General features: G+C 52.2%; 1 protein-coding gene across 2 annotated transcripts in view; it reads right to left on the bottom strand.

Moving 5' to 3' along the window:
* The window catches only part of STK11IP (serine/threonine kinase 11 interacting protein), a 367,631-nt gene that overhangs the window by 156,003 nt on the left and 189,081 nt on the right, over positions 1-22,547 (bottom strand). For both annotated transcript variants that reach the window (XR_015308314.1, XM_086954340.1), the window contains exon 16: positions 19,333-19,443. Coding sequence is in view for 1 of the 2 variants with exons in the window: in XM_086954340.1 (XP_086810466.1) it covers positions 19,333-19,443 (111 nt within the window). In the remaining variant the exon portion in view is untranslated. The remainder of the gene's footprint in view (positions 1-19,332; positions 19,444-22,547) is intronic.

The raw sequence follows: 22,547 nt of genomic DNA, 5'->3' as shown, positions 1-22,547 counted from the left end.
ACTCCATAAAGGCTACCAGACATGATTGGCACAGCATACTGCAGCAGCAGGCAGGAGCACCATTGTCACGCCGGTTATGTCGCTAGAATGGACACGCTGGTTAACTCTGTGCAGAGTCATTAGAGACCTTCAGCAGTTGAACGTTCAGGTGGCAGGGGACTTATTTCAGGAAGGGGTGGTGAAAAGGGAGAGGCAGGTGTGGGGACACTGCTGCAGCGCTTTCAGTATCACAGAGTGCGGAGAGCGATGCTGGAAATGTTTGGGGAAGATATGTGTGAGCCACCGGACGTCCTGGAATTAACCTATGTCATTAAATCCAATTCCCCCAGTAAGACTGTTTCTAACATATATAAAATAGAAATGGCACACAGAGCAAATCAATACACGACAGCCAGGATGGCGTGGCAAAGGGACTTGCAGACAACAATAGACAACAAGATGTGGCAGATTTGTTGTTCGAGCACAAGGCGAATCTCACTATATGGCAGGCACAGGCTCATACACTTTAAGTTTATCAACAGAGTCTATCACACACCAGAACGCTTGTGTAGGTACGTGTTACGGGATGATGCGTACTGCGAAAGATGCCATGCCCCATCTGCAGATTTCATGCACCTACCATGGAATTGTCCGGGCATATTTGCATATTGGGAAGACATATTCAGTGAAGTGGGGAGAATAGTGGAAGTGGAGCTGTCCCCGGACCCTGCAGTGGCTCTACTAGGGTACTCACAGAATCTGCCTAAGGCAATACGCAGACTTGTAGACATGGGGCTGCTAATTGCAAAACGGGTGGTAGCACTGTGCTGGATGAGAGGCCCGGTACCTACAGTTGAGAGATAGTCGCACAATATGTTATATTGCTATACGCAGACGGAGAATTATAGTGACTTACTCCCCCGCAGTCGACCAAAGAATCTTTGGGGTCTGTATATGACATATAAACATAGGAGTGCGGGGAGGTAGACGAAATAATGGCAACGCATACAAGTGAAACAGATGCGCGCAATGCCGAAACGGCACAAGGTTAGACTGATGGAGATTAGGGGTTAACAAGCACATGCATGAAGCTGGAGTGCTAGTTCAAGAGGCGCTCGCGTCTGGAGGGTGACGGCGCTTTGACGGAATTGGAGAGAGGGGACTGAGGAGAGGAAGGGTAAGGTTGCATGCACAGTATTTAAAGCTCGGTGGTGCACGAATAATGGAAGGGATGATTACGGTGGTACGCAATACTATAATGAAGGGGGTGTGCTGACTGATGAGGAAAGTCAAGGCCCTCCAGGTCGAACAAAGTTGAGTAGGGTAACTGTCACTGCCTGCCCAGCGTGGGTTGTTGGCTGAACAGCTGTGTAAAAGGGAATTATTTTGGGGATTTTATGCTTTCATATGGGGATTGGTATTTGTGTCGCAAGGCGATTGTAAGTTGTAGTGTTTAAAGGCAATAAAATGTAATCTTTTTTTTTTTTTAAACTACAGACCGAACTTCTGGACAGTAGTCACAGCATGTGGCGCTGTAGATACACATATAAACTATAAAGCAGTTCCTCTCCAAAATGGTGGCGAGCAAGCTGATGATGCAGAGCGTTTGGCCAACCACAAACTCCTGATGTTGAAGGACATGAACAGAATAATGCTTTGTGAATTATGTGGCATTGACTAAGTGGCAGCAGATAAGACACCAGTTAACGGAGCATTCCCCAGTAAGGCTCACGTTGCACTCTTTATGCATGCAGAGCGAGTTTTAGGGGACAAAGGAAGTATGCTCTTGGTCTTGGCAAGTCTGTAAAAAACGTAACTATCCACCTGGCAATGCCAGATTTAGAGATGGAAGAGCCCCTGAGAGGCTTGCGAAGGACTCAAAAATGTTAGTAGATTTTCTAAAGGGCTCAGTCCCATCAATGTAGTTTATAAGCTCTCTTAATATCCACCGTGTGGCGGGCCTGTTGTACCACAGACTCTGGTTGTGGGAAAAATACAGGCAGCTCAATGGTTTTATTTATTTGCAAAGGGGACAACCTTAGACAGAAAGTTGGAGTTGGTACAAAGAAGCACCTTATAGACTTGAAAAATGGGTTATTGAACTATAATAGCTTGAAGCTCCGTAACACATCTTAGGTAGGTGATTGTGATTAATAAAGTTATTTAATAAATAATTAAATAAACATGAAATGTAATTGGTAATAGTTTCGGGTTCCAAGAAAAGACCCAGGAGCCATGTGAGTAATAAAAAGAGGATCCAGGCAGGTGTCAGAGGCGTCTTTGGAGGTACAACCCTATGATGTCTTTAATGACTTATATTCTGAACATGGAAGAGTATTATCTATTTTGGAGGTACCCTGCAACAGCTGTTCATTGCAGGCAAGACCTGCCTTGTACGAGTGTAGGAGGCTGGAATTCGGTCTGTCTTCCTGTGTGCAGACACCACCCACCTGCGCTTCAAGGAGGGGACAGAGGTCCCACTGCAGGCAGGTGAGGTGAGTGTCTACACCTGTCTGCAAGGGGAAGTCTGCAGGTCCATCAAATCTCCGTCCCCCTTGCAGGGATCGACTTCAGAAGGCGCACAGATTGTGTGCTACATTTGAGGTGACCGCCTCTGTGCCTCTGCACCCGAATCCGCAATGCGACGTAGACACAACATGTTTTCCTCCATAGCACGAGTCTACACTCCAATGCTAATGAGGGAACACCACCTGATGACAGCGATGACGCACTCTGTGCACCAAGGCATCTTCAGGATCGACTGGCCTGGTGGGGAATCTGTCAGTGAGCGTGTGTGTGTGTGACAGGTCAGTGTATGTGTGTGTGTGCAGGTTTTTCAGTGTTTGTGGGCCTGTTTGATGGCCTGCTGGGCAGATTTTTACTGTTTATTTTCCAGATATTCAAACAAACATTGCCAGCTGAAAGCTCAAATTCATACAATTTTCCATTTCTTGCAAAACACATACACAGTGTCTTTGTGGGTTAAAAACTATCCCAATCTGCAAACATGAGCCATTTTTAAAGCAATCTAATTCACTAAAGGGAGCCACTTTTATTTTGGTGCCCAGGCCTATTTTCTGTCTCTGTTTGATCCTCGAGATCTGTGTTATAGAAGAGGGCGTCTACGCTCCTGTATGGCTTACTTGAATACTACACAGCCTTGGGGTGCAGAAAACGGGTGCAAATGCCTGTTGCGCCCCTGGGGTCCTGTTTGTAATATGGCCCCATGTAGTTTATTAGGGCCCCTGGTGCTAAGGGGCCAATCCACTCATGGAAGTGAGCTCCCCAACCCATACAAGACATAAGTGTTGATGGTCACTAGTGGATGCGGGTCTAGAGAGTGTGCTGAAGAACAAGGGGCTGCTGTTCCACCAACCCAGAGAATGTAGAGCACTGGACGTTACCAGCTCTAGACCCTGCAAATTCCCTTATGCTCGTGCCCACTGCACCGCAAGGCATTCCAGTAGGGAGCGCATTGCAATCTGGTGTACGGTATAACTACCATCCCTGAGGCCATCATTTCCAAAAGTTTCATGAATGTTCCAATAGCCATTTGATGGTTTGTGAGAAGAGGCAGCAGCTCTAGGAATGCCATCGCCCTCTGTTCGCTGGAGTAGGCTTTGCTTGTCACAGCGTTTTAGGACTAACCAGAGGAAGGCTCGATTTTCCTGAGGCCAAAGATGCAAACTCTTTAGCACTGATGGTGAAACCTAGATTATGAAGCAGAGAGATTGTGTGCGCCAAGTATTTCCATTTGTGAATACTCATGCTCAGCCAGTCATCTAATATAGCATAAGTTGTACATGTAAAGCGCACATTCACAGCAAAGGGTATCTTGGCACTGAATAAAAGATGTTTATTGTTACCCAACTCATTGGTACTCATTCTATCGACCTCAGAAGGATGAAAGGCTGAGTGGACCTGCCGGGATTTGAACCAGTGACCATGAGATCAAACACAGGCCCCTGCAGTGGACGCATTAGTGCACTAAGCCACCAGACCCAGCTTCTAAGCATGAAAAGACATTTCTGTCCGGACGCGCTGTTTCCACCACTAAGCACTTAGTGACCACCCTTGGCGCTGTGGTGACTCCAATATTAACACCTTGAACTGGCACTGCTATCCACTTACCACAAAGCAAAGGCTGATGGTGCTCGGGCTGGATCATGATACAAAAGCATCTTTCCCATCGAGGGCGAATATGAAGTAGCCTTGGCACGGCATGAGGATGGCATCTTGTAGAGTGACCATATGAAAGTGCTCAGAGAGGATGAACCTGTTCAGTGGCCGTAGGTCAAGGATCAGCCGGACTGAGCCATCCTTTTTGGGGATTAAAAAGTACATGGAACACTCCAGTGCCGCGGCTGTGTGCAGGTACTGATTCTATTGCATCTTTTGCAAGCACGCCTGAACAGCCTCCTCCAAAAAGGCAAAGGTGGCCTGAACTCGGTACATGGCAGCAGGGTGGAGAGTTGGGTGTGAGGAGGTGAAGTTTGAGGCAGAGACCTTACAGCAAATTGGAAAGTACCCATTGATTGGAGGTGATGTTCTCCCATGGAGGTAGGAAGTAATTCAGCCTTCTCCTAACAGGTATTAGATGGTCGGGGGTAAGAAGTGGGAGTCACTTCTTTTTAACAGAATAACCCCTTGTAGCGCTACCTCTGCCTTTGCCACACCCACTCTTTCTATAGGCCCCTCTATGGAAGGACTTAGGCTGTAGAGAGTCGAGAAAGGACGTCTGGTGTGGCTAATAAGGAGATTTCTGATTGGAGGTCTGGTTTGTTGCTTGCTGTAATCTGACTTAAGACTGGCCATGGGATTCAGCATGTCTGTGTCCTTTATTTGCTCAAGCATCTGGTTCTTTTGGAGGGTGATCAGATGTTTGCATCAAAGGGTTCATTTATAAGGTGCTGTTGCACCTCAAGCCTAAACCCTGACACGCTAAGCCAGGCGTATATGCAGAGGATGACGCTGGTGTTGATGCTCCTCATTGTAGAGTCCGCTGCATCTAAGAGACACCTAATATTAGCAATGCTAATCATTTTCTCCTCTGCGATCAACCCCCATTTCCACTTCCAGTGGACCTCTATCTAGCAGTTGTTTCACCAACTCCCCCATCTCCTCCCAGTTGCGTCAGTCATACCTGGAGAGGCGGTCCATGATTTAGTGCTACGCCAATGTGTGGTTGTCTCAAGAACTACCCGCTTGCCTGGTGTGGCCATTTTCTTGGACTCCTTGGCCAAAAGGAGAGCTTCTCTTCTACCTAAAGAGAGGCCTGTGGTTCAGGTGGACGCAAGCGCGGAGGCGAGTGTATTGGAATTGATTGCCCTGGGGGAGAGGGTGGGGTATTAGTGGTGGGAAGTGCGTATGACTAGTGGCAGAGTCTCAAATCCTTTTTGAGGTTTAAGCCATAGAAGGTGGAAGAGCTCTTGTTCCACCTCGAAGCCGAGGCACCTCTTCTTGGTTATATGGACGAGTCCCGGAGCTGCTGGTTTGGTAATACTCTTGTGTAAGTAGATGAAGTTTGTCTTTGAGAAGCTGGTTGATGTGCTGGATGAAAAACCAAAGAAAGCGTCCTCCCAGATGTCTAATCTTGGAGTCCAGGGTGGCTTTGGCATCCATACCGGCTGCAGGGTGGTCTTCGGTGTCAGTTTGTTGCCTGTGTTGGGATCATTACTAAATAGAGTGAGACTTTCTAATGTCTCTGTGAAGAGGGACAGTGCATTGTGATGAGCTTCGGCGCACTTAGGTGGGACCTCCATGGGGGGTGGGATGCAGCCCGCTCTAGTCTGAGGTGTACTGGCTGGAAGGGCAGGACCAAACAGTTTATGCCGTTTTCGGCTTGGCTCTGGGCTCAATGCACAACTCTGTAAGGAGTGGTGCTATAAAAAGAGACCTGCATGTACGCGGCATGAATCTGGTGTTCGGCCCAGGGTCTGATGTGGGCTGGACTTCCAACTTGAGGAGCTCAATCTCCTCTATGTCGGAGTGGTCAGAGAAGCCTGCTTCTGGATCTTCTGATGATACGCATGTGGGAAGGCCAAGGGGCAAGTCTTTTTCCTGGGTGCCGTAAATATCATCACACCCAAAATATTTGGCACTGCACATCATGATGCTTCCGCCTTCTCTCCCTCCAATGCCAGAGACTCTTCTTACAGTGGGAGGCAAAGCAGGTGACACAGGATGTCTCAATGTGCTCTAAGTAAAGGAAGAGGTTGCCGACCCAGTGGCGATTAATCCAGTGTTACACCTAGTACAAAAGTGGAATGCAGTGTGTTCCATAAACTTGTCCAATGTGCATTCTTCGAAGTATTCCTCTGCAGAGTTTGCCGGAGATTCCCCAGGTGCTGTCTGTCTGTTCCAAAGACCCATTGGTGTGAACGGAAGCCTTCTAGCTGCGAAAAAGTTGTTTTCCAACACAGGGCTGAAGAAGGGAGCTGTCCGAACTGGACCCAAAAAATGTGAGGCCAGAAGGGTTAAATGTTTTGGCTTCAGAGCACTATTCCAAACTGTTAGAAATGGGATTTCTTGTTGGCTAGGGCTTGTGCCTAAGCCAGGCAGAAACCACCACTCTAGTCAGGGCTTGGGAGTTACACGCTGGAAATAACCCCTGCTCACCCCCTTGGTAGCTTGGCACGAGCAGACAGGATTATCCCAGAGGCAATGTGTAAAGCATTTGCACAACATACTCACAGCAGCAACACCCTAGGCACACTACAGAAGAAACTCCACACAAGGTTATATATAAAAATAGCCTTTGTATTATACAAAACACATTAGAATAGTAATCACACACTATACACTGTGCCAACTGGCACTATGCAATATTTACAGGGCATTATATACACATGACAGGGCCAATTGGGCCACTGCCAGAACCATCACAAGTACAAATAGTAAATGTAGAACACAACCAGAACTGACTGGCAAAACACTGTACTCCACATTGTATCATGCAAAATAAATCATAGTATGCAATCAGCATCACATTAGGCATAAAAAACATTATGCACCAACCTCAAGCATAAACAGTTTATGCAATAACCTTGTTAGACAGGGACCCTGAGGGTCGGCCGAGCAAGGGGGAGAGGCCTCCTGGCGAGGGCCCTCTCCTTAGATCGTACGGACGAGCAACTACCCCCCCCCCACAGATAGACGCCACACAAAGATAGGTTCTGCACACTTTTATCGGTATTCTTAAGCAGGTTATACTGGACGATACAGTAGGACCAGAATACGGTGATTCCTTCAATTCTAGTCTCTGGGTGAAAAGGGGTAGCGGGACAGTCTCGGTACCGGTCCGGTACAGGGATATCTGGTGTATAGCTCTCAATCCTCGAGCTGGAGGGTTCTCAAGTAGGGCCGCGGCAGCGCCAGCAGGCCTTCAAGGATGGTTCACGAAAATGAGCCGCGGCAGCGCCAGCAGACCTTTCAAGGATAGTTCACGAGGATGAGCCGCGGCAGCGCCAGCAGGCTTTTAAGGATGGTTCACGGAGAGGAGCCGCGGCAGCGCCAGCAGGCCTCCAAGGATGAGTTTGTCTAGGTGTCTCTCGACTCCAGGATACAACTGCCTTCCTGTTCTGGAGCTACCCCAGTTATAGATCTGGCGCCCTTTGATGTCCGGACCCTCGCACTTGGAGGTCGGGGGGTCCGGGATGAGGGAGTCCAGACACCCAGCAAGGGGGTGAAGCCAGCGCCCAGGGAGGCTGAGGGCGATCGAAACCAGGCGGAGGGAAGCCATCGACACTCCTTCTCCCATTGACTCGCCAAGTGGTCTCGTTACCCCCTGGGTGGATGGTGGTGCCTCGATGTCGGGGCCTGGCTGGGCCTGAGGTGGAGGTCGACCCGAGGCCACGAGGCCTGGCCGTGGAGGGTCCAAAATGGCGGCTGGGCCGGGGACGGTGGTTCGGCAAAGGGCCCGGGCCAGCCGAGAAGGTTGTGGTTACGGGTCTGGGTTCCGTCGGGGAAGAGCTGGGGGGTGACCCGGAGGGCTGCAGGTGTGGTTCTCGTCCAGGGAACAGGGGTAGCAGTAGTCCGGGATCCGCCATGCGGGAGGGGGCGGACCATGCCACGAGGCCGGTCCAACATGCGTCCCCCCCAGCTGAACGAGTTAGAAAAGGGGGTGGTGATGAACAGAGTGTCTGAATTGAGCAGACCACTCTTACCCAGTCCAAAGATCAGGGCTTGATCCATCACCGTTATTTATCTCACTGCCCCATCCCAGCTCAGAACCTGGCTATATGCAAATCAGTCTGTCCCTGGCCCAGTGCATCATGGGAACAGGGCAGACTAAACTACCAAGCCAATTCTTCACCAGAAAGGAGACAAGCTACCGGGGACCGGTTTCTGGCATTTCAGCCGTCTTCGGCCCGGCTTGCTTGAATCCTGATGGAGCAGTGAGAAAGGGACTCATGTCTGAGTATACCCTGCCACACCTATAGTGGCCAAAAACGAGTTAGAAAAGGGGGTGGTGATGAACAGAGTGTCTGAATTGAGCAGACCACTCTTACCCAGTCCAAAGATCAGGGCTTGATCCATCACCGTTATTTATCTCACTGCCCCATCCCAGCTCAGAACCTGGCTATATGCAAATCAGTCTGTCCCTGGCCCAGTGCATCATGGGAAACAGGGCAGACTAAACTACCAAGCCAATTCTTCACCAGAAAGGAGACAAGCTACCGGGGACCGGTTTCTGGCATTTCAGCCGTCTTCGGCCCGGCTTGCTTGAATCCTGATGGAGCAGTGAGAAAGGGGCTCATGTCTGAGTATACCCTGCCACACCTATAGTGGCCAAAAACGAGTTAGAAAAGGGGGTGGTGATGAACAGAGTGTCTGAATTGAGCAGAAGGCAGGGAGAGTCACCCATCCTCCGTTATTTATCTCACTGCCCCATCCCAGCTCAGAACCTGGCTATATGCAAATCAGTCTGTCCCTGGCCCAGTGCATCATGGGAACAGGGCAGACTAAACTACCAAGCCAATTCTTCACCAGAAAGGAGACAAGCTACCGGGGACCGGTTTCTGGCATTTCAGCCGTCTTCGGCCCGGCTTGCTTGAATCCTGATGGAGCAGTGAGAAAGGGACTCATGTCTGAGTATACCCTGCCACACCTATAGTGGCCAAAAACGAGTTAGAAAAGGGGGTGGTGATGGACAGAGTGTCTGAATTGAGCAGACCACTCTTACCCAGTCCAAAGATCAGGGCTTGATCCATCACCGTTATTTATCTCACTGCCCCATCCCAGCTCAGAACCTGGCTATATGCAAATCAGTCTGTCCCTGGCCCAGTGCATCATGGGAACAGGGCAGACTAAACTACCAAGCCTATTCTTCACCAGAAAGGAGACAAGCTACCGGTTTCTGGCATTTCAGCCGTCTTCGGCCCGGCTTGCTTGAATCCTGATGGAGCAGTGAGAAAGGGACTCATGTCTGAGTATACCCTGCCACACCTATAGTGGCCAAAAACGAGTTAGAAAAGGGGGTGGTGATGAACAGAGTGTCTGAATTGAGCAGACCACTCTTACCCAGTCCAAAGATCAGGGCTTGATCCATCACCGTTATTTATCTCACTTCCCCATCCCAGCTCAGAACCTGGCTATATGCAAATCAGTCTGTCCCTGGCCCAGTGCATCATGGGAAACAGGGCAGACTAAACTACCAAGCCAATTCTTCACCAGAAAGGAGACAAGCTACCGGGGACCGGTTTCTGGCATTTCAGCCGTCTTCGGCCCGGCTTGCTTGAATCCTGATGGAGCAGTGAGAAAGGGACTCATGTCTGAGTATACCCTGCCACACCTATAGTGGCCAAAAACGAGTTAGAAAAGGGGGTGGTGATGAACAGAGTGTCTGAATTGAGCAGAAGGCAGGGAGAGTCACCCATCCTCTTGGGTAATCTCCTCGCCGAGGCGGAAGAAGCGGGACAGGCCGTCTGCGTTGGCGTGGTCTTGGCCTGGGCGATGCTCCACAGTGAAGTCCATCCCTTGCAGGGAGATGGACCAACGCAACAGCTTCGGATTCTCTCCCCGCATCTGCATCAGCCATTGCAGAGGACGGTGGTCTGTTTGCACCCGGAAGTGGGTACCGAAGAGATAGGGCCGGAGCTTCTTGAGGGCCTACACCACGGCGAAGGCCTCTCGCTCTATGGTGCTCCAGCGTTGTTCTCGGGCCAGCAGGCGTCGGCTGATGAAGGCCACTGGCTGGTCGACTCCCTCTGTGTTGATTTGGGAGAGAACGGCCCCAACGCCGTGATCGGAGGCATCGGTCTGTACTATAAATTCCCGGCTGTAGTCGGGGGCTTGGAGCACTGGGGCGGTGCACATTGCGGACTTGAGGTTCTCAAAGGCGGCCTGACACTCAGGGGTCCAGTGTACTTTCGGGGGGTTTTTCTTGGACGTGAATTCTGTGAGGGGCCCCACAATGCTGCCATAGTCCTTCACGAAGCGCAGGTAGTATCCGGTGAGCCCACCTCTGTTTGGGTGACCGGGGGCTCCCAGGCCCGGATGGCTGCGATCCTGAGTTGGAGAGGGGCCACCTGGCCACTTCCTACCTGGTGCCCTAGGTAGGTCACGGACCCTTGGCTGATTTGGCACTTGCTGGCCTTGATTGTCAGTCCTGCCCGCCGGAGGGCGGTCAAGACCTCCCGGAGGTGTTGGAGGTGTTCCGCCCAGTGGAGACTGTACACGGCAATATCGTACAGATAGGCGGCGCTGAACTCCTCCAGCCCTGCCAATACTTTGTTCACGAGCCTCTGGAAGGTGGCGGGGGCGTTTTTCATTCCGAAGGGCATCACTTTGAAGTGGTAGTGGCCAGCCGGGGTGGAGAAGGCGGATCGCTCATGGGCGCCTGGGGTGAGGCCGATCTGCCAATAGCCCGCGGTCAGGTCAAAGATGCTCAGGTAGCGGGCGGCCCCCAGACGGTCGATCAACTCATCAGCTCGGGGGATGGGGTGAGCGTCTGTTCGGGTGACGGCGTTCAGGCCCCGGTAGTCCACACAAAATCTGAGTTCTGGGGCGACGCCAGGGGCAGTGGCCTTGGGGACCAGCACGACCGGGCTGGCCCAGGGACTGTCGGAGGGCTCGATTACTCCTAGAGCCAGCATCTTGGAGACCTCCGACTGGATGCAGGCGCGTACCCGATCGGGAACTCTGTAGGCCCTGTGCCGGATAGGGGGGCTATCCCCGGTGTCGACATCGTGGAGGCACCAGGGGGTGACCCCGGGTGTGAGGGAGAACAGATCGGCGAATTGTTGCAACAAGTCTTGGCAGCTGTGGCGTTGTGCTGGGGTCAGGGCGGAAGAGAGGTTGACTCCTTCCACGGAGCCGTCTTGTGCTAGAGTCTTCAGGAGGTCTGGGAGGGGCTCGGAGTCCTCTTCAGCCCCACTGTCGGTAGCCATCAGGAGGCTAAGCTCTGATCACACAAAGTGCGGCTTAAGTCTGTTGGCATGGAGAACCCGGAGGGGGTTCCTGGGGACTCCAGGTCCACCAGGTAGGTGACGGGGCCCTTGCGCTCCACCACCTTGAAGGGTCCGGTCCATTTGTCCTGGAGGGCGCAAGGTTCGACCGGGGACATGACCCAGACCTGTTGTCCCGGCTCAAATTCAATGGACGAGGTGTTTTGATCATACCAGCGTTTCATGTCCTCGTGGCTGGCCTCGAGGTTGGTCTTGGCGAGTTCTCGGAACCTCTGAGTCTGATTCCGGAGGGTCAAGAGGTACCGGTATACATCGGGGGGAGCCTTTTGGGGGGGGTCACCTCCCACCCTTCCTTGACCAGGCTGAGGGGACCCCGGACGGGGTGCCCATACAGGAGCTCGAAGGGGCTGAATCCCAGGGATTTCTGTGGGACCTCCCGGTAGGCAAACAGGAGGCAGGGTAGCAGCACGTCCCATTGGCGGCGTAGGGGCTCTGCCAGGCCCATGATCATACCCTTGAGGGTGCGATTGAATCGTTCCACTAGTCCGTTTCCTTGCGGGTGGTAGGGGGTCGTAAATTTGTAGGTGACCCCACACTGTTGCCATAGGGACTTCATGTATCTGGAGATGAAGTTAGTGCCCCGATCACTGGCGACCTCTCGGGGGAAGCCCACCCGCGAGAAGATCCCCATCAGGGCTCGGCCCACTACGGGCACTGTCACGGTCCGGAGAGGTATGGCCTCGGGATAGCGGGTGGCATGGTCCACCAGGACGAGAATGAACCGGTGACCTTGCGCTGTCCGGGGCTCCAGGGGCCCCACAATGTCGATCCCCACCCGCTCAAAGGGAGTGGTGACGATTGGAAAGGGTTGCAGGGGAACTTTTAGTTTACGGCCGCTCTTCCCGCTGGCCTGGCAGGTGGGGTAGGCCCGGCAGTGGTTGATCACATCGTTCCGCATCCTAGGCCAGTAGAAATGGGTCACCAGGCGGCTGTAAGTCTTGTCCTGCCCCAGGTGCCCGGCGAGAGGCACATCGTGTGCCAGGTTCAAGAGGAAGTCTCTGAATCGGAGGGGGACCACCAGCACCCGGCTGGCCCCCAGTTCGGCAATCTTCTGCTCACTGTAGAGGAGCTCATTGTCCCAATAGATCCGATGGGCCCCCGAGGCATCCCCTGCGCTCTGGGCTACGGCTTGCTGTCGGAGCCCCTCGAGGGAGGGACACGTTCTTTGTTCCTGGCGGAACTGTTCCTGAGTGGGGCCACCTTCTTAGCGCCACTGGGCCAGCTCCGGAAGGTCTCGGAGTGGGTCAGGATCTTCGTTGTCGGACCCCGGTGGATCGGGTTCAGGGGTGGTCTCTTCAGTGACGACAGGCGGTGGAGGTTCGGGCCACTCGGGTTCTTCAGTGGATGGGATGGCGCGGGCGGCCATGGATCGGGTCGTCGCACAGACCCATTCAGGGAGACCAAGCATCCCCAGGTAATCTCTTCGTTCAACGGCTGCCCAGGGGGAGCTCTCGAGATCGTTCCCCAGGAGGCAGTCCACGGGGGCATCGTCTCGGACGGTCACTTTCAGCATGCCCGACACTCCCCCCCACTCGAAGGGGACGCGGGCCATCTGGCACAGGCTTTCGGAGTTGTCCGCAGACCGTACTGGACAAAGTACGTTGGGCAAGATTTGATCGGGGGTCACCAGATGGCGCCGGACTGCGGTCACACTGGCCCCCGTGTCGCGGAGGGCTTCGGCCCGGTGTCCATTATTGGTGACCCACTGGCTGTACTTCTGCGAGTTGGCTGGGATGGGGGCCCGTGGGACCATGTCCCTTTCTCCTAGACATACCAGGGACATGGCTGCAGGTTCCCACTCTGTCTGATATTGTTCGCAATCTTCGGCTTCTTCTTCGCCTTGCTCTTCTCCGAGGGCGACGGCGGTGATCTGGCGGTTCATTGGAACCGGGGTATTGTTGGATTGGCTTCTCGGACAGTTGGGGTCATTGGCGTAATGGCCGGGCCGCTGGCATTTGTGGCAGACAATGTTGGAGCGGAACCCCGGTCGCGTCGGAGGACTTCCTCTTCCGGCCGGAGACGGGGGGTTGCTGGTGGGGGGCACCGTGGCGGTGTCCCTGCCCCGACCCTGGCCTCCTCCTCCTCCTCCTCGCGGACGGTGGGACCCCTGGGAGGCTCTGTTTTGTTCGCCCGGCCAATTCCGGGGGACCCGGGTGCTCTCCCATCGATCCGCTTCGATGGCGATTTTCCGGGGTTCGGTCAGCTTACTGTCGAGGAGATGCTGCCTTAGTTCAACGAAACAATTATTGGAGAGGTGCTCCCACACGATGAGATCGACCAATTGTTCGTAGGTGGTGACCTGGCTGCCTTTGATCCACCCCTCAAAGGCTCGGCTAAAAAAGTTCACATATTCCACCCAGATGGTACTGGGGATTCTTTTACAGTCTCGGAATTGCTGCCGGTACATCTCGGGGGTGAGCCCATAGCGAGTGAGAAGGGCGGCTTTCATGTGCTCGTAGGAGGTCATCTCTGCGTCGGGGAGTTGTAGCAGGGCATCTCTTCCTTCGTTGACGAATCTCCCCCACAACCCGGCTCCCCAGTCTTTCCGCGGAATACGGTGGGAGATCATGGCTACCTCGTAGGCCTTGAACCATTGCTGGATGTCGTCGTTCCGGTAGTATTCTTGGACAACGTCTTTGGGAATGTGGACCTTGGTGTCCGTAGGGGGAGCGGAGCTCTGGTTCTCGGGGACGCCGAGGTCCTTGTTTTGTCTTCCAATCTTTAGTTCTTTTAAACTGCGCTCATGTTCGTACGCTAGCTTCTTCTCTTCTAGCTCCCTCTGGCTTTTTTTTTCTTCTCGTTTTTCTCGTAGCCGTAAGGGTTCGAGGGCTATCTTTTTTTCCGCTAGTTTCAGTTCCCCATCTAAGCGGAGTCGAGCCAGTTCCAACTCGTGGAGCCGGCTCCTCTCCCGTTCTCGGGCCTCCTCGGAAGAGAGGCCCGCTCTTCTTTCTTCTTCGGGGGTTGCAGTTGTTTCTGGGGTCTCGATGCTTTCGTTTTGGGGTGGGGACGCTCCCGTCTCCACCCAAGACTCCAAGGCGTGCTTTAGGTCGTCTTTGGTGCTCAGTCCCGTGGTAGCGATGCCTAAGTCTATGCAGAATTGTTTCAATTCCTTGTGGCTGTATTCTTCCAGCCGTTCCATCTGGAATTTTGCGGTTGTTCCGGTCTCTTTTGTCGACATTGTTGCTGTGTGTCGTGGGGCGAGTTACTCTCCGTACGATTATGCGTTGGCTCGAATCGCGCCACTGGCCACCAATGTTAGAAGGGGACCCTGAGGGTCGACCGAGCAAGGGGGAGAGGCCTCCTGGCGAGGGCCCTCTCCTTAGATCGTACGGACGAGCAACTACCCCCCCCCCCACAGATAGACGCCACACAAAGATAGGTTCTGCACACTTTTATCGGTATTCTTAAGCAGGTTATACTGGACGATACAGTAGGACCAGAATACGGTGATTCCTTCAATTCTAGTCTCTGGGGGATAAGGGGTAGCGGGACAGTCTCGGTACCGGTCCGGTACAGGGATATCTGGCGTATAGCTCTCAATCCTCGAGCTGGAGGGTTCTCAAGTAGGGGCCGCTGCAGCGCCAGCAGGCCTTCAAGGATGGTTCACGAAGAGGAGCCGCGGCAGCGCCAGCAGGCCTTCAAGGATGGTTCACGAAGATGAGCCGCGGCAGCGCCAGCAGGCCTTCAAGGATGGTTCACGAAGAGGAGCCGAGGCAGCGCCAGCAGGCCTTCAAGGATGGTTCACGAAGATGAGCCGCGGCAGCGCCAGCAGGCCTTCAAGGATGGTTCACGAAGAGGATGAGCCGCGGCAGCGCCAGCAGGCCTTCAAGGATGGTTCACGAAGATGAGCCGCGGCAGCGCCAGCAGGCCTTCAAGGATTGTTCAGGGAGATGAGCCGCGGCAGCGCCAGCGATGGTTCACGAAGAGGAGCCGCGGCAGCGCCAGCAGGCCTCCAAGGATGAGTTTGTCTAGGTGTCTCTCGACTCCAGGATACAACTGCCTTCCTGCTCTGGAGCTACCCTAGTTATAGGTCTGGCGCCCTTTGATGTCCGGACCCTCACACTTGGAGGTCGGGGGGTCCGGGATGAGGGAGTCCAGACACCCAGCAGGGGGGTGGAGCCAGCGCCCAGGGAGGCTGGGGGCGATCGAAACCAGGCGGAGGGGAGCCATCAACACTCCTTCTCCCATTGACTCGCCAAGTGGTCTCGTTACCCCCTGGGTGGATGGTGGTGCCTCGATGTCGGGGCCTGGCTGGGCCTGAGGTGGAGGTCGACCCGAGGAGGGTCCAAAATGGCGGCTGGGCCGGGGACGGTGGTTCGGCAAAGGGCCCGGGCCAGCCGAGAAGGTTGTGGTTACGGGTCTGGGTTCCGTCGGGGAAGAGCTGGGGGGTGACCCGGAGGGCTGCAGGTGTGGTTCTCGTCCAGGGAACAGGGGTAGCAGTAGTCCGGGACCCGCCATGCGGGAGGGGGCGGACCATGCCACGAGGCTGGTCCAACAAACCTCATAAGCAGAAATCACATTAGGCAATGACCTCATAATCATTAATCACCTTAGAGGCGTAAACAAGGGTGCATAAAACACATTTAGCATATTATCACATAAATCACATTAGGGCCTGGCGCCCTACCAACCTCACTGACCCCCCTGGTCAACTGGCCTCCTCAGAGCACTCAAATGGCCAATGTCCCAAATGTCAGGGTGTGCTTCCAATGCAGCAGAATCCAAAAGTGGGTAATTGCGCTGGCCTAAAGGTTGCAGCTGCCACTAATTACCGTGCAGCTGTGAAGATACTGAGGGCACTGGCACTCACTATGCCCTCTAGGCCCCTACTGGGGCTCTTTAAGCAAATGTGCCTAACATTGCCGTTGCCCGCTAAGGCAGCGCAACTGAGGGAACAACAAATCAGGCACTGGCACTTTGGTGCCCTCAGGAGTCCACACTGGGACTCTAAAACAATAGTGCCAATTGTTGCAGCTGCCCGCGCTGGTTCAGGGCAGCTGTGGGTATAGCCAAAGAGAAGGCACAGGCTCCACTGCACCCTCGGGATCCCCACCGGGGCCCTAAAAATAATGTGCCCATCGTTGGAGCAGCCCGCTCTCCTGCGGGTCCGCTCAGGAAATAGGCACTTTACACTGTGCCACATGAACACTGCCTAAGCACGGGTTTGAGCCCCCACTCACCGGGCTCTTTCTAGGGATCTTCTTCTTCGTGGCCTCGATCTCCTCTCCCGCTACTAGATGGGGGAGGCCAAAAGGGGGGAGCTTGCCCAGCTCCTACTCCTCTGGCGCCCGCCGGGCTCTCTTCTCACTTCTCCCTGTCCCCCTTCCTGGGACCGGAACTTCAACATGGAGCCTGCGAGGCGCCGGACAGGTCTTTGACAGGCCCCGCCCACAGTCAGGCAAGGCCGCCTGGCTTCCGGGTCGCACCTGACAGCGGCCCGGCGATTCCTCTTGGCGGCTTCCCTCCTCACTCGGGCGCAATGCGGGGTGGGCACGAGCTCGTCAATAAATCAGCAATGTGGGGTGGGCACCCAAAAATCAAAGGTGCACAATGCGGGGTGGGCACCCACAAAATCAAAGGGGCCTGGGCACCCGCACCAATAAAAGCAAAAAGCGGGGTGGGCACCCGCTCTTAAATTATCCTTAAAGCGGGGTAGGCTCCCGCTCGGTTTGGCCGGAATGTGGGTGAATCCCCACGTCAGAATTCCTTCAAAATACACGGCAGCTCTGCGCTGACAGGCCAAACCAAAAATGCTCCTCTCTCCTGGGAAATAAAAAGAAAAATGCTCACAGGGCGCAAGAGTCCCTCAGGGTCCATGGGACATACCTTTGCCGCAAGCCCCCAGCAAGTCCAGAATCAGCACAATTCATGTAGTCACAGCCCCTATATTTATATACATATTCTTCTTTGTCTGCAGTACAGGGCTTGGCGGAACCAGCCAAAACTGGTTCAGAGGGGAATTGGAGCACTTTGTTTACCAGGCTCGTCTTCCCCTTTGTCAGGTAGGGGCTCGGTGAGCAGACACTCCACAGGGGGCGAAGCCAGCACTGTACAGTGCAGGCACAATTCTGATCAGGGTCAGGGGACTACTCCTCCCACTACTCCAAATTTAGATGTCCCATTCAGACTAGTGCTGACTCACCCTGCCCCTCCAGGAGCCACACTCCCCTCCCCAGCCCGGTCACTCAAAAGCCAGACATGCAATTCACATCAGGCAGGCAGACACATTGCACACAGAAATGCCAACTTCTAAAATTGGCATTTCTAAAATAGCTATAATAAATCTGCGCACACCATTGCGCAGTATTTATTTTTACCATTCCAAATATACTAAACTTGACCACGCTGCTCCTCTCATATCAGGAATTACCACTGAAACACTTATCAGGGAATCCCCATATTCCTATGAGAGGGCAGCCCCACAGTAGTGAGAAACCAAAATGGCTGTTTGTCACTAGCAGGACATGTCACCCACTTAAGGTACATGTCCTATCTTTTACCTTCAACGCACCCTGCCCATAGGGCTAGCTAGGGCCTACCTTGGGGGTGACTGATATGCAGAAAAAGGGGGGTCACAGACAAGGCACACACTTCATCACAGCGGCAGTGACACTGCACGCACAGGCACTGCAATGGCAGAGTCCTGAGATAGGTTTGCAAGGCTACTTTGGTGGGTGGTGCAATCAGGGCTGCAAGCCCACCAATAGCATTTAATTTACCAGCCCTGGGTATCTGAGATACTACTTTACAAGGGACTGGCAGGTAAATTAAATAGGCCAAACAGGTGTAGACCAATCTTACCATATGTAACACAGAAAGCACACGCACTTTACACTGGACAGCAGTGCTAAATTGCCCAGAGGCCTAAAACCACCAACACCACGGCAGAGAAAAGGATAGGAGAAAGGCAATAACTTTAGGGATGACCCTGCACAAATGGCCAAGTCCAACACCTAGGGGGTCATTATGATTGCGGATTTTCCGCATCCTCGGGGCCGGCGGAAGCCACCGCCGGCCCCGAGGATGCGGAAAATCCGCAGCGGACTGACCAAAGACCCACCGCCAGATTAGGATGGCTGGTGGGTCCTGGTTTCCGGCCGCAGCTTTTCCGCCGCGGTCGGATTACAACCGCGGCGGAAAAGCTCTAATATGGTGACGGTGTCTTCCAGACACCGTCACCATATTAGGATGGCCAGTAAAGTATGCTTTTCCGCGGCGGGTTTTCCGCCGCGGAAAAGCATACGGAACTTCACTGCGGGGGCCCGTTGCGGGCCCCCTAGGTGAAGGAGGGGTGGGGGGTGCACATGGGGGGTACCTATGGTACCCCCCTGCATTTGCATGCAGAAAGCGGCAGGCACCGCGCGGTGCCTGCCTCTTTCTGCATGCAAATGCAATGCGTGCATTTTTAACATTGCCGCGGGTGCAGCTTGAAACTGCACCCGCGGCAATGTTAAAAATAGAGGATGTGAACGCCAGGGTGGCGGTCACATCCTAATTGCACAGGAGGGAACTCCGCATGCCATGCAGAGGTTCCCTCCTGCTCTGGGGTCGCGGACGGATCCTAATCGACCCCCTACTGTATGAGGAAAACGGAAAAACAATCTAAAAAAAAAAATCAAGTTGCACACATCTGGGCCCAACAGTGGATGGAGTATGCAGAGCCACACATGCTAAGAAGATATGAATACATGCGTATATATACACACACATACATAAAGATTAATTTTCTTTTTAAGTTCGCTGGACGTGCTCTCATCATGGCAGGACAATTCAGTGCTTCTGAGTAATAATAAAGAAACCCTGGAGGAGTTTGGGAATATGCCAGAAGAACGGAGAGATGTGGGTGGAAAGGAAGGGTCATCCAGAACCAATGAGGGAGCCTCACCTTGACAGAAATCTCAGGGCTGTCATCCAGGACGACATACTGGAGCTTCTTCTTGTCTGAGCGGATATAATCAAACTGCAGCTGAAGCAGTGGAAGGGTTTTATCCTCGCCCTGGAGAAGGAGCAAACCACATTGTTAGTCCATGTGAGAGATTGTAAACTCCCCACCTCAAAGTAATGTCAGCTACAAGTGCAAACAGGTAAGTCTAGTTCCAGTGAATCAAGGTCAAGACCTACACCCCGTAACTGTCCATCACTTGAACCCAAAGAACAAGATACTTACCTTTGGTAATGCTCCTTCCAAAAGAGAGTTTATCTATCTGCAGTTTCCTCATCTTTTGACTACTCCCCAGTTATCAGACTGGACACGAAGCCTTCGTCAACAGTACTTTGGGCCACCGGAAGGTCGGCCTTGCAACTCTACAATGACGCCGGTTCGCTCAAGAAATAACATGCAGACATATATAAGCACCAGTCCCATGCACTGACATCTGTTCGTGCCCCCAAACGCAGAGCTCAGAAAGTTAATTAGTAGACAGTCTGCAGATTCCTAGACTTGGGTTCCTATCAATGGGTACAGGCCAATCAAAGTCAGGGGTAATGGGAGGGTCAGTGAGGAATCTGCAGCTAGAGTCTCTCCCAGAAAGAGCATTACCAAAGGTTAGTAACTTGTTTTCTGATTGAAAGTTCTATCTGCAGATTCCTCACCTTTTGAATAAATACCAAAGCAATACCTATGCAGAGGTGGGTCTGTGAATGGACTCAAACCAGAAAGTTCTCCAGGACCCAGCAGGCAAAATTCCCCTTCCAGCAAACCTGTCTGTCCAGGCAATAATGCTTCATGAACGTGTGGAGGGACATCCATGTAGCCACCTGGCAAATGTCTAGGACAGGGACTCCACGTACCATCATGGTGGTAGCAGCTTTGACCTTGACAAAATGAGCATGCAGTCCCTACGAGGCTGCATTTGTTTGGCCAATGCTTAGTAAATGTTAATGCAGAGCACGATCCATCGGAAGAGGGTTCTTCATTTGACTTTCCTTAGATACTCCAAAGAACCCCACAAAGATCTGATCCTCCACCTATTGGTCTTTAGTGGGATCTATGCAAAAGCTCAGCTCTCTCTTGGGGTCTAAGCAATGAGGTCTCTCCTCCTCCTCCTCAAAGGGGCGAGGCGCAGCATTGACTGCCAGCAGGGTGATGGCTTAATCGACATGGAACAACTTCATAACTTTCAGCAGGAAGAATGCCTGTGTTTGCAGAACCAGTTCATCTGGGGGAAAAAAGTGTACGGTTGATTGACACAAAGAGCCTGTAGCTCACTGAGACGCCAAGCTGAGGTGATGGCAAGGAGCTGTAAGGACAGCTGTGAAGCAGCTCAAACAAAGCGCACACCAGACAAGTCCCGACCAGATTAAAGTCCCACTGAGGTCTGCAGTTCTTTTAAGAAAATGCATCACAACCAGAGATTTAAACAAAAAAGGCTGACCTGGCAAATGTTTTACGAAGGCCAAGAGGGGCAAAATATGACATGAGCTGGTGAGTTGTGGTTGCCAGGAACCCGAGGAATGTCCATAAACTGGTTGAAGCGGTACACCAGCACTCGTAAGGCATAAGGTGTTCGTGCGAATAGGACTGCGTCATATAACAGCACCCGCACCTGGGTCTCAACAACTCTAGGGGTGTCACCATGAACTGAAATCAGGTGTGGACAGCAATCATTAATGTATAAGTATGGGGGCCAAAATACAACTTTGGCACATGCCACGCTTGAGGCTAAATGCCCGGGACATTTCACAAACTGGAGTAAATGCCCTTTAGCCACTAAATCGTTGAGTAGATTGTACAGGAAGTTCACCAAGCATACATCGATACCCATATCCAATAACATCAACCACAACTTGTCCCTTTAGACAGAATCAAACGCTGCTGAAAGATCAATGAAAGCCATAGATAAAGGACAGTGCTTGACTAAAGTATACTTGTTCTCTATTAAGCTCAGGTTAAAAAATTTAAAAATCATCCTCAGACCTGGATGAAAGCGAAATTGAAAAGGGGACAAATATGCTGCTCCTGTGTCCATGCAGCAAGGCGATTGATTTTAACAGTGCTGTCCAGTAAGGTTATGGGTCTGTAGCATTTTGGTCATCTTTCTTAAAAATAGGTATCATTGTTGCAAGTTTCCATGAGTGGGGTATATGGGTATTTAGCGAGGCAATGAGGACATTGGTATTCAAAGGACCACAAAGAGCAGCATTACATTTTATTAAAATGATCAATGTCCCATCTGGGCCTTGCACCTTACCACCATACGCTCTCGTGTATGGCCGCTTCAACTTCTGACAGAGATATGATCATGGGAGGGGAATTATATAACTTGCTGTTTAAAAGGTCAACTACCGCACAGTTCGCTTCTAGGTGGCATATAGCGGAGAAATGAAACTCCCAATCAGAGCCTCAGACATACCATTGCAGCAGAGACTTATCTGAGGGGTTTCTTGATCTAGTTGCATTAATAGTATCCCAGAAAGACTTGCTGTGGTTGCCAATCACAGCTATTTCCAAGATATCCCAGTCCAGCTTCTTCAATGTGTTCCTTCTAGTTTAGAGGTTAGCTTATATACTTGACGAGCTAACTGGATATCGGGCGGGACTCTTGCGGAGGCAGATAAAGCTAGCCTTCGGTTAGCAGCGGAGCTACGCGACTCAAATGTTGTTACTGTTCAAAGAACATAGTTCTTTCAGAATGAAAATAAGTAAGAGTGCATCAGGTCACTTTCTGCTAATTATTAATCCTACAAGATTCAATGAAGACTAAATAATGTTACATAACTAAGCAAAGAGTGTGAAGGGTTGGAGAGGAGCGTTGTGCCTGGAGACACAGACAGGCCATGCAGGATGTGTCACCTGCTTTGGCTGAAGCCTAAAGGGAAGGCACTCAGTTATCACTTGTTGCACTCATCAGCCCAGCTGCCAGCTCAAATTGAGACAAGCAGACTGCTTTTATTTTAAAGATAAACTGTTATTGGTCAAACAGGTATGAGGGTGTGAACCATTTCTAGATTACAAATCAGGCTTTTCTTTTGGTGCTAAGATTTGCGTAGTGAATAGAATGGGGTACGATTTCTATAATTTTATACAGCAAACATGTTGAAATAATTTTTGTTGCTCTTTACCCTTATGGTACTGTTTATTTTCATTGTAGTTACTATTTA

This window comes from Lissotriton vulgaris, chromosome 2_1 (assembly GCF_964263255.1).
Source record: "Lissotriton vulgaris chromosome 2_1, aLisVul1.2, whole genome shotgun sequence".
Taxonomy (NCBI): Eukaryota; Metazoa; Chordata; class Amphibia; order Caudata; family Salamandridae; genus Lissotriton; species Lissotriton vulgaris.
This window is presented reverse-complemented; position numbering and strand designations above follow the sequence as displayed.